This window comes from Netta rufina, assembly GCF_964035555.1.
Source record: "Netta rufina genome assembly, chromosome: 28".
NCBI lineage: Eukaryota > Metazoa > Chordata > Aves > Anseriformes > Anatidae > Netta > Netta rufina.
In genome coordinates this window covers 3,572,202-3,585,015 of record NC_140152.1, presented here as the reverse complement: position 1 = coordinate 3,585,015, position 12,814 = coordinate 3,572,202, and the positions used below count along the sequence as shown (strand labels likewise).

General features: G+C 46.0%; 1 protein-coding gene across 1 annotated transcript; it reads left to right on the top strand.

The window, feature by feature from the left end:
* Positions 1-8,885: 8,885 nt before the first annotated feature.
* On the top strand, positions 8,886-9,149 carry TINCR (TINCR ubiquitin domain containing; the record flags this gene model as incomplete). The annotated part of the gene is made up of 1 exon (XM_084302930.1): positions 8,886-9,149. The coding sequence occupies one exon, from the start codon at positions 8,886-8,888 to the stop codon at positions 9,147-9,149; it is 264 nt and encodes an 87-aa protein (XP_084159056.1).
* Between the last annotated feature and the right edge of the window lie 3,665 nt (positions 9,150-12,814).

Below are 12,814 nucleotides of genomic sequence, written 5' to 3'. Positions count from 1 at the left end.
TTACACTATAAAAACATGTAGAACATGTGCTGAGAGCAATTTTTTATTTATTTTGTGCTATGAAAATATCCACTTGTTTTAAGGAACCAGCTGTGATCTATAATTGTGTAATACATAACTGAGTTCAGATTTGGATTCCAAGTTCAGGCTTAAAGGAGCTCAGTGAGTTTGAGCACCTGTCTTTGAAATTTCACTCACTAAATACTTCAGGACTGAACATTACATCTGACACTGCAGCCTAATAAGCACCGTAAATAATTTATTCTCCTATATGCAGCAGCCACCTCCTGTCTTGTCAAGCAAGGCAATAGCAGGCCCTGTGAAGAGCATCAGGAGCAGCTCCTCAGGCAACCCAAGAAGAGCATCCAATGGCCCTGGGATGAGCCCTATTTCCTACTCCAATCCTATTAAATAGATCCCCATAGCCCAGCTACCCTTTCACATCCTTTCATATGCTCTGACTTAACTTCATGCCCAAGCTGCCTTACCCACACAAACCCTCACAGGCCTTCCCTCAGAATCGCTCACATCCCCAGGCATGGGGGCACCACAAATCCCCAACCCATAGCCTGGCAGCCCCCCTCCCATCTGAGATGGGCTGGAAAAGCACTTCAGTGCTATCCAGACCTTCAAGAGAGACCTCAGTGAAGGAAGAAAGAAAAAAAAGGACAAAAATAAGCCACCTTTATTAATTTAAGCTTGCTCTGGTGGTAGAATGCACATGGAGCTACCACAACACACATGAGTAAGGTCACAAACCATACTCAAGCACCACCAGGCCAGTCAGAGCACTCACAAGGCTGTTCAGCTTGCCTTTTATGAAGGACTTACAGCTCTCCCAATTCCAAATAAAAGCACTGCTCGCACTGCCACCAACCCAAAGCCCCACCCCGGCGGCCCCTTCCCCTTCCCCACACGGAGGCTTCGCCCCCGGCCCAAGATGGCGGCCAGGGAGCGCCCCAGGCGCGGTGTTCTGGCGGCGCCAAGATGGCGGAGCGCCCGAGGACTACAGCTCCCAGAGGGCTGTGCGCCCGCCTTCCTGCCCGCGCCTTCCGCGCCGCCCGTGTCTCTATCCCTCATCAGGAGCAATTAAATAACCCTGCCTGCAGGGTTTTAACCTTTACAAAAATGTTATCTGAAATTTTAACAGATTTAAGTCGTGTATGCTTGGAAACACAAAGCAGCGTGCTTGGGCACCAGCCCTGCGTCTCCCCGGTGTGGTGTCCGCTGCCTGCCCACACTGCAGATGACTCCTCAGTACACCTGGCATAATTAAACGTATTTTTTCCTCACAGAAACCAGAATACTTGTTCCCTTCCTCTGTCCCACAGGTACCATTGTGGCAAGGTGACCCCATGGGTGTACTTTGATTTCCATGACTTGAACAGTGAAAGACAAAGCAGCCAAAACAAAGAGCTGATAGTTCAGAGCATGGAACTGATTTAAGGAGACAGGGTGAGGCTCTGAAGTAGCAGTGCTGCTAAACCTTCAGGAATGATGTTAAAAACTAACAAAAGAAGCAGGTTTGGGGGTACAGCTTTGGAAACACATTAAGTGTGGGAAAAAATGGGGAGTGGGGTTGTGTGTGGGGCAAGTATGGCGTTCACCCCATCTGACCCAGCACTTACGGGAACCCATACAATGGAGGTAGCTGCAAGACTATGCATGCCTTTCCCTGGGACTACAGCTGTATGTAGCCCTCGGCATGCTTCGAGCTGTTTCTATGACAGCTCTCGCAGCCTCTCCATAATTTCTGATTACGGAGGGGGGCAGAGGAGGCTTTCCAGCCAGCTCACCAGCCCCTCTCCTGCTGCAGGCTTAGGCAGGCTTAGAATTGGGGCTGGAGAACTGAGCACTCAAAAGGCTCTTTTACTATTGTATTTCTACCGCAGGAGAAACATTTTACATATCAACTCTGTAGCATGACTCAGAGCCACTTTTAGAAAGGAACGTCAAGGAACATGTCATCTTGTGTAGCCCTTTAACCAGGTACATTCCCTTCTTCCCCTCCCTGCTTCACAAACTGGAGAGAAATACCTGAAAAATCCACTCTGGTCCCTCAGTAATGTTAATCCCGTCACTCCCACAGCCTCTGGCTTTCATTAGCTTGGAAAACAGTGAGCAACCAAGAAAGAAAAAAGAGACCTCCCTCCAAACCATTTCCTTTTTCTTGGGCAGGCAGGAGAGCATTTTATAGGTTGTAGGAATTCCTTTGTTTATTCCTCTTCTTTCAGTATGATTGTTTGGGCCCAGCAAGGCTTGGCAAGATTGTGTGTAAATATGAGACGATACCAGGAGGAAATGAAGTTGAATTGTTCAGGAGTGTGCTCATTTCTTTGGCAGCACGCTGCATGGGAAGCATGTCACAGCAGGCGTTTTAACAGACTGGGGGGGGGGTCCTTTTGGTCCTGTGGACTGAGGTCTGGCAATTCTCTATTTTTTTCCATATTCTCAATCCCTACTCCACTTTTCTTTTTCTTTTCTTCTTCCTTTTTTTTTTTTTTTTTTTTTTTTTTCCTTAGAAATTAATTGGTACTGAGGTACTGACACCATGGCCCATTTCACTCTCTGGAAAGAGCTGATACTTTACATCCCTAATCTATTCCCTGGCTTCTCCTCATTTGAAACTCATGGTCATAAAGTATCACCTTCCTCTTTCACATTGAATGAGCTCCTTATATGCAAAGCTGCATGTATCAAGGCTACAAACGTGTCAAAGTAGAAGAAACTTCTGATAATCCTTTACCAAGTTTCCTTTGGTTTCTTAATGTAGGTATCTCCTAACACTCAATTCTCTCTTCTAAAGTTTCTGTTCTAGAAACTATGTAATACAGTGCATCCTCAGCAGCATGCTGTAACAAAGGTGGCACCAGAATGAACACCAAGTTTGTCTCTTCCTGGCATTTCCTTTTAAATATTTGGTTAGAAACGATGAAATCCATAAAACCTCACATCTCACTGAATTTTATTTGTATGTCTTCCCTGCAGGGCTAACACCCAGTGTAAAGGGTATGGCAGGGTAGTAATATCCTCTTTCAGCTACTGTCTCATTACATATCCATGACTCACCACTGATGCAGACAATGCGCTGGGCTAGGTGTGAACAAAAGGCCAGATCTACTCTTCCTGTGCCTAGATCCGAAGGGAACTGACCTCTTTTCATATCTAATCCTGGTTATCTGTATTTTTCTACAGGGTCTTCAACACCTGAGATGCTGAGTTAACTGTTTTGAATGGGATGTCAGGATTCACTCAGCCCCTGAAATGCGCACCTGCTTGGGAAGCCTTTATCTATGCCAGTATCTGGTACAAACAAAAGGGAAAGCAAATCCCATCCTATGTGCATGTTCCTGGCTAATACAGAATGGAGTGGAGACGATGCCAGAAGAGCAGAAATCAGCAGCCTCTATCCCAAGACTTTGGCTACCCGTCCTTTATCTGGGTTAGCTGCATTGCCTTCACCGGAGACTGCCATTCTGTCACAGGGAAAGATTTCCTTTTAGACCAAAGGACAGTCATCGCTATGGACCATTCCTTCCTCAGTTATTTTGCTAGTGTAGCCCATTTCTGGGCTGTACTGAAAGCTTTCAGCTCCTCCTTGCCATTAGATGGCAATGTAGATCCACAAATCCTCTTTCTTCCTTGAGCTCCTGGAAAACCATCTTGCTGCTCGTGGAATGGCTGGTAGAGCCTCAAATCTTTTATTTCCGCCTACCTCACCTTTTAAGACTGAGGCATCCTGAATTTGTTTTGCCTGTAAATAAATGGAGCTGGCTGCCTTGGAGGCAGGCTCCTCTGGAGTTCCCAGTGGCATGAGCACTCACTCGCTCTATCTATTCCCCCCCCACTTTGTGCACAGAGGTTTATACATATATATATATATTTTTTTTTTTTTTTCACTCATCCAGCAGTTAATTCATTCATCTCTTGTTTTGCTGCTTCCATAAGATGTTTTGCTATCTTGCTTGTTTCTCAGCTTACTGCCAAACCTGGCAGGTGAGTGAGTCATGGGCTGCTGCAGGCCAAACCCTGGAGGATACAGACTGCTTCCTAGGGTCATGAATCTCCTATCTGGGAAGTTATAAAGAATTGCAGCAAGAAAAACCTACCACTGCAAAATGCTTTCCCCTATATCCATTTTTCATCTTTTCCATTGTCTGCACTTGACTGGTTCATTTAACATGTGCGTTACTGGTTTTTTGTTCCTTCATGTTTCCCTTTCCACCAGAAAATGTCACCATCTCACAACTAGCTTTCACTTAGAAACTTGTGGTTCCAAAACCAGACAAGTTTGCTCCTTCAAAGCTGAAAATACCCAGCTTTTTCTGAAGCCTGTTTTGAGCTCAATCCTGTGCCAAACATGGGATCAGAACTCCTGACTGTTGTATGGAGCAGGGCAGGATGACAAGACATTTTCCACTGTGCCAGGCAAGGAGATGCAGGATAGGGATCCAGTGTAACAGAAAGGACATCTGGCCTGGGAGAACAGGACCCTATAGCTTGACAGGCAGATGACAGGATAGGGTCAGTGCAAAGATTGCCTCTTTCCCTCATCACACACACCTCCCAATATATGTTACCATAAGTACCTTCCAGCTTTTACGGCTTTTAAATGGTCTAAACAATGAGGAATTTGCCCTTATCCCCAGGAGAAGGATTGTTCCTCCTTCACAAAGGCTCCCTTTATTCGTGGTGCACAAGAAGTTAATAGTATTTCTAAGCACTCTTCCAGATGTGAGCAGTATGCTGTAGATAAGTTATATCAGGAGAAGTGTTATCGCTTGGGCTTACATGTTTTGTGCTTTTCCGTTGAACTCTAAAAAGCTGTTTCATTTAATTACCCATTTTTCAAAGCATTTATTAATCATTTATTAGCTCTTTGTTCATTTCCTGTAGATGTAACTTGACATCTAAAGTGAGCCCAGTCATTTTATAATCAAGCACATCTCAGGAGGAGGGAAGCACTGGGTGATAGAAAAGGCCTTACTCATCTTTCTTATCTGTAAAGCACTTGGCACATGGTGGTACAGCTCTAGTTGGGGCCTCTGGGCTTTCAGAAATATAAATATTAGCACCTTAAGCTGCCCCATTACCTAAGATATCTGGGGCACTGAGTGGATTAGGTGGCAGGCTGCATTTTGGACTGGAGATTTCTAACTGTAAGCTATTACTGTCAAACTTTTTGATTTGCCCTGCACAGCCATTCATTTGCAGTGAGTGAACCTCTCCCAGCCCCATGTTCCCCAGCAGCCAGGGTGGGTCTCAGAGGTCACAACACCACAGCCTCCTTCTGCGCCATTCAGTAATGGAGCAGAACGACCATGGGGTAGAGAATGAGCCTGCTAGCTAATGCTTTGTTTTAAGCTTTAGTGACTGTGAGTCCTGGGATCAGACAGCTTCAGGAACCAGCACAGTATCTTACTTGCCTGAAAGGCCAGCATTGACAGAGGAGTTTCCCCAAAGAGTCCTCCAGGGGAATCGAGGTCTTATTTTCCCCAGATGTCGCACTTTCCATATGATTGCTACCAGGAAATGAAGAAACCTTTATTTCCTGATAGAGCAACATCCCACTTTTCTGTCCTCCTCTGCAAGGACAGCAGCACAGCAGGCAGCAAAACACAGCCGTTGCCAAAAAAAAGGCTAAGAAATATCTGTCTCTATTCTGGCATTATAAAAAGACATTATAAGGCCTAGGATTATCTCAACTAACAAGAGACATTTTAATGAAGCACCTAATTTAAGCAGGTGTTTCTCTTTTTGCTCTAGTCAATGGAGTAGGGAAGCTTTGAGAGCAGGAAAGGAGGAGACTATGTTTTATTAAATGCTATTGCTTTAGTTCTTAAAAAAATCATAGCCCACCTAGGTTTTAAATTGCTTTTCAGGCTTTCCTAATGAATGTTTCTCTGAATGTTTGCACATTCTCTGTTTGCCCTCAATATGGGGAAAAGCTTAAGTCAATAAGTTTTTATTTGATTTGTAAATAACGCCAGAGTGACACATTATCACAGATTCTCAGAACTCTGACTCCATGTCTCGTCCTCCAGATATGGCATCCCAGAGACATTGCCCAATTAGGCTGTGAGGCACAGGGCAGAGGATGAGGATTAAAATAACTTTAAGAAAAGACCACCCAGAACTTCAACCTATACCTCTGTTTAGCCCACAAACTATCAGGAGCTTGTGAAATAATTGCTTTGGACAGATAATAAAACATCCTCCAGCAAAACTAAGGTACTTAATATACTGCCCAAGTCAATTTCCCTTATTTCTGCTGTCCTCTTGCTTTTAATAATGGTTTAATGAAAAATTCAAAATTAATTGGAACTGGCATTAGCCATTCACGTGTTCCAGTGAGGGTTTCACTGCTTCAATATTTCATAAGCTGACTTCACTGCTATGCTTCTCCTTCTGCTGGCTTTCATAGGCTAAAATATCACCCCTTTCCTTAAAATGAATGGTCCCAACATGGGCAGATGGGGCACAGGGGTACATGAGAAAATCTGCAGCCACACCATTGGTAAAGAAAGAAAAATAATAGAAATAATAGCTGTGTGTTTTCTTTCTGCCACCATCCCCCTTTTCTATGTAATGATACACACATCTGAGCCCTGACTGGAAAGAGCTGTCCTAAAAATAAACAGGAGCCGTCTGAAAGGTGTCTGAGGGAGGTATTTGGCAGCTGTCAGGCTGTCACGTACGCTAGAAGGATGGAGCTGATGGACTCACTGACACCAGACGGGCTCTGCTGAAATGAGAATGCCTTATGCTTCCCTTGGCACTCACCGGGCAAATTCTGTTGGCCGGAGCCATCAGACCTCAGTGTGTCTGGAGCACGATCCAGTTCTGACTGCCGTCAATGAGAATCTGCCCTTGGATGGCAGTGGGAATTGGATCAGACCCTGGCTTTACCCCTGAGACTCTGGATTTACACCAGAGGTTAATTTTGGCTCCCCAAATGAATGACACCCCAATGGGGAAGGATGCACCATGCCCCAGACTTGTAAGATTCTGTAGGTCTCTGAAAATGCAACCTATAAGATTCTTAGATGTGGGGACAGAAGCCTTTTACTTTTTTTTTTTTATCTTTTTTTTTTTTTTTGTTTTGTTTTTTTCCTTTAAACAGCTTTGCACTGCTCTGTGCCTTCGTTTCTCCTTCACTATGGTGGTGGTGTCATGTGTTCGAGAAAAATATTGACATATCTGCAGATCTATCCTATTTATAAAAGCTTCCATGAGAGGGGCCATGGCTGTGCTAAAAGCTGTTCCTATTTCACACACGGTGCTTAAAGGACACGTGTTACACCATGCAGCAATCATAAGATGAGCAAACACAAACATGAAGGCGTGACGTGACTCATCTCAAACCTCTGCAGTAACTCAGTGGCAGAGTGAGGACCCAGGAATCCCAGTCCCCACCAAAACAATCATACCTCTATGGTGAACAAATCCAGAAAGAAAAACTTGCTAGCAGAAGTTTCAGTTCCTATCGAGTGCATAGGGAAATCTCCATGACCTGTAGTGTAGCTGTTGTTCCTGACAGAGACCTAATGCATTGGGGATGGAAAAAAGAAGAGAAGTGAGAAGACAGGGTAGAGACCTCATTGTTTCTCAGTGGGAGAGGGGACACATATCTTGTTCTCAATGGGAACTGACTGCTGCCATATCTGAAAATCTGACAATTTGTTTCATTATCTAATAGGCAAGAGCAGCCCCTTTTTAGTGAAGAGCACACTCTGAGGGCAACTATATTGCAGTACTTTGGTCAAAAAATACTGGTGTGTGTTGAGAAGAATGGACAAGGGAATTAATTCCTGTAATATGGGCTGCAGGAAACTACCTGCAAGATAAGAGGGTGACTTGATCTTTTTGAGAAAAAAAATAAAATGACTTCCTTATCTTGATGATGTTTGTTCTGAAGTACCATCTTGTGACTGTCAGATTCTGCCTTGCAGGATCGTTCAATTACAGCCAGCTCCCACAGCTGGCATTGCTTCCTTCCTTTTGGAGGTGTCATTGTATTTACCAGAGCATCACTTGCTCCTCTTGGTATTCTGAGGCCTCTCTTGTCACCTTTTCGCGTGTGCCTGCAGCCCTGTGATGCTATCTCTGCTCACGTGTTAGAGCAGGATACGACCAATACTTCAATTAGGCACGGATCTCCAAGGAGGAGGAAATCAAGATGATAAACCACTGAGGAGTGTGTGAGTCAGTATTAGATATGTGATGGTATGAGGAGCAATGAATGAATGCTACCCCTTTTGGAGGGTCCCAGCCCGTTCTCCCACAGTAACTGTACAGATCCCCTAATGTGAAACTGCAGTGCACTAATGAGGGGTGTTCACACCGGCTGAGTCTCCTTCAGGATGTTCTGGCTCTCCCCCATGAGGAAGTTTTCACTATGCAGAATATTTTTCTGTTCTTCATTAAAATGGCCATGTTAAATAGCTGTGAGGTTTCTCAACGTCTCCTTTTTGAACTGAGCTATCCCACAGCTGGCAGCTTTTTAGAGCAGGAGACATGAGGTTGCTAAACCCATTCATTTTTCAAAGGCACCCACATTTCAAATGGCTGCGGAGATCCATCCTCAAAGTCCTGTGAAAGCCATTGGAATGAAGAGCACTTTGTGAGGACGCAGTAATTATTAAGGGATTTAGGGGTGTGTGGAAATGATTCATGGAGACATTTCCCAGCCAGCAGGCTCTTGGAGCCAGGTGAGCTCTTCCCTGGAATGTGAAGCATGCAGCTCAGCAACTGGGAGGAACAGGTTTGGCAGGACATTTTAAGTTGTTCACGGCAGACAGCCTCTTCAGAGCCACATCCCTGCCTTACCTACCTCCCAGCTGGATGCTCCTCGCTGCCACACTGTCCCCGGTGAGCTGGAGAGGATGGACACGCTGCGAAGGAGTCTTTCTCGCTGGAAGAGGTACCACATCAAGGTGCACCTGGCTGATGAGGACCTGATGATGCCACTGACCGTCAGACCCAGAGACACGGTGATGGACCTGCGGGCTCACTTGGTGCGGGAGGGCGTCACCTCCTGGAAGAAGACATTTTATTACAACTCCAGGCAGCTCGAAGAACATGAGACTCTCAAAGAAGCCAATATCCAGAATGGTTCTGTCCTGCTTCTCGTCAGCAATAAAAGGTAGGCAAGGAGCTGGGCTGGTGTAAGGGAGGGGGAATGCTCTGCGTACCTCAGCCCTTTGGGACACTTTCCTGATGGGGTTTGCAGGAAGCAGATCAGGAGCTGAAACCCCTGCAATTTCCAGCAGGCAGATTGCGATTTAAGCCTCTTCAACCCCAGACATGCAGCACTGTGAAATAAGAGAGAAAGAGGAGGAGGAAATCTGGTTGATGTTGCCACTCCTGTCTCTGATCAGGTCTCACTTTCCTGACAACATGGCCAAACAGAGGGAGAGAGAAGACGTGCAAATGGGAGCTTGTGCGACCCAGGGGAGTGCTGTGGGAGCCTACCCCTTCTCTTCATCTTTCACTGTCATGTCTGGCTCTCGCCATTTCTTTTTAGTAGTTGCTTTCCGCAAGTGTTTGGGGGTGGCGCAGCCCTGTTTTGACAAGGAAGAGCTGTGAGCAGCCTGCTAACAGCAAAGCTCGGTGAGTGCTGGACAGAGATGGGAAGAGGCTGAGACTTCCTCAAATGTGGCCAGATCTTGGCACAAAGCAGTGATGTTAGAGGTTTCCAAGACAGGCAGCGTAAAGTAGATTCAGTGAATCTTTTCAATGAGGGCAACTCCTACGTTGCAGTGGGAATGCAATTTTACATAATGGACCTCAGCCCTCTGGCCAGTCTGGGCTCAGTGGGGTGAATTTACACCCAGTTGCACCATCTTTCCCAATACCTGGCTTGTTGCTGTCAGCACGATTCATTCTGTGAAGCATTTTGGGGGTACTGGGTAGAAGAGAGACACGGCAGAGCACAGGTGTGCGGTGTCTAATTCAGCTTTCTGAATCCTGAGCCATCTGAGTTATGCATCTGTGCTGATCAGAGTTTGCTCTGCAGAAAAACCTGCACTAAGGACTTCAGTTCTGATTAGATGCCATATACTGGAATGGTCCTATTTTCCAGTCCAGAGGCAGCTTGAAATCTCACACAAAGAAGATTTAATAAAGCATTTCCTTTCAGAGCTCAGCCAGACACAAGAGATTTCACATTGCTCAGCTAACTGCAAACCTCAAGTCACCCATGGCCCCTTTCTCCAGCATCTCATTTCAACTCTCTGATTAACTTCACACAGCTCCTCCTTTTCACCTTGTTTTTAACAGCAGGAGCATTTATATTTGTTGTTGTAGAAAAGGATTCAGAGGGACTCGGTTGATGGAGTGCACATATCGGTGCTCCAAAATGTGCTGGGGACCTTCCCATGTGCTGCAAAAGCAGGGTTGTAACTGCAGCAATGCAAGAATCACCAGAGGATCCTGACCCCAGTGTGCTGAGTTCTGGGTACATGCTTGAAGCTGCTAGTCATTTCTGAGAATTTAAAGCCTCTTGTTTAATGTTCAGGCTCAATTTCTGTGAGTATATGAAAAAGGGAGCAGGATTTATAATGTTTTTGTCTAGAATTTAATCAAAACCTTCCCAGCTCCCAAACAAGCACCTTTGTGTATTCTCTGATCCTTTTTCCCAGGGCTGGGAGCACTGTGGTGGGTAGACGGCCTTTCCCTGAAGTCACATTTCTCCTTGATTTATTGGACACGGAGGCTTAGTGGGCTATGACAACCTCAGTCAATTCCAAACTATTTTGTGTGGCACGAGTGCTAAATGCCCAGGTACTGGGGATACATTTCTCTAAAAGCTCACGGGGGTGACGGGGCTGTTATTGAAATACCGACCCCACACTCAGTATTTCTGAGACATGCTCGTGTGTGTGCCTTGGCAGCAGTCACCACCTGCTCAGTGCGTAGTCCTGGGCTCAGCGCAGCCTCCATGACTCAGCACCTTGCCAGATCCTCAGCGTACAGAGGACAGGTTTAGAGGGCTCTCTCTATCAGTTTCTATCAGAGTTTGGAAATAGAGGGTGGGAGAAGGCAGGTGCTGCATTGCAACTGAGATTACAGCACCATTTTGAGCCTTAGGATTACTGAGCCAGACCTTTAGGTATTATAAAACCATGCTGGCTAACCTAGCCTAGAAAAGAGAAGGCTCCAAGGAGACCATATTGCAGCCTTTCAACACTTAAAGGGGGCTTATTAAGAAAGTTGGGGAGAGACTTTTTCTAGGGCCTGTAGCAACAGGACAAGGGATAATGGTTTCAAACCGAAACAGGGTAGAATTGGATTAGAGAAAAGATTTTTTTTACCATGAGTGCTGAGACGATGGAACAGGTTGCCCAGAGAAGTTGTGGATGCCCCATTCCTGGAAGTATTAAAAGACCACGCTGGATGGGACTTTGGGCAACCTGGTATAGTGGGAGGTGTCCAGGTCTATGGCAGGGGAGCTGGAACTAGATCTTTAAAGGTTCCTTCCAACACAAACCATCCTATGATCTATACTACATTGCTCCAGTAACATCCGTGGAGGTATGCTGGTCTTTATCAGCTGGTCAACGGTGGGAAACCTTAGGGAGTAAGACAAGAGTAGTCTATGCAGCACTGGGACTAAGAGCCACAAGAGCAGAGAGGAACAAAGAACCTGGTGTTGGGTTTGGCCAGCAGCCCCAAGGTTTTAAGAGCTGGCTTTATTATTTCACAGACTCAGTGAAGTATGGACCCTTGCCATTGAAGGTCATCATCTACTTCTTAACTTCTCCCTAAAAATCTTGGTGTCCCTACTTAGTATTTTGCACTGAGAGGCCAGCCAAGCAGAGCTATATTAATTCCAAAAGTGGTGTTGCTCTGATTGCCAAGGTCTGCATCTCAGTGTCGTGCCTATAAATATTAATGGTCACTCTGTATGCTGTGTGTTCCTATAAGGGGCTCACGGGACAGTTTACTTTGAACCAGAGAAAACATGAAAATGACCCTATTTTTCAACCCCCCACCCTTAATGCCTTTGTAGATAATTGGCATTTAGCAACGGCCAAGTCAGCATTTCCACTTCTTGCTCGTGTTTTCTGGGGTTTATAACTTAGCCATAAAAAATCACTTAAGGCTGCAGCTTGGCAGGAAAGGGATCAGCATACCAGCTAATGCTGAAAATTTATTTGGACCTCGGTGTTCAAAAGTTCGGGCAAGCCATTTTGGAGTTCAGTCAACATGACCTCTCATCCTGGGGAAACACCCAGGCAGGCCAGAACCAGGAAAATCACATCCACTGAGGCTGCAATTCCCACTTGTGCAGCAGCTTCTTAATCACATTACTGCTGCGCTGATTAAGATTGCAATCCTGTTGCAGTGGAAGCCTAGCAAAGAACATGCGGGAAAACAGTTTCTGCCCTAGAGAGCTGCATATTGCAATAACACAGCTCGCGAGTGGGCAAAACAAGATGAGAAATGCCAAAGGGCGAGCAGAGGTAGAACCCCCCAAACTCAGAGGCCTCGGGCCAGCCTGTGGTGTTCGAGCTACTGGTGTCCAAAGCAAGGAGACCACCAGGGAGACTCGACATGAAAAAAAGCAGCCACCCAGCAGAGATGCAAAAACATCCACGAGGGCATGCAGCAGGCTGTCCCAAATGCCCGGGGTGTGATCAGTGCTGGCACTGCGGACCACGCCATGGTGGAACCTGTTTGGCTCGCTCCGGAGGCGGCAGGCGCAGGGCCCCAGAGCCAGGTAGCTGCTCGGCTGGTCTGGTGGTGATGTGGGAGTTTCTGGAAGTGGCACGACTCTCCCTGAGGTTTGTTGGAGCTGCCTGAGTGCTCT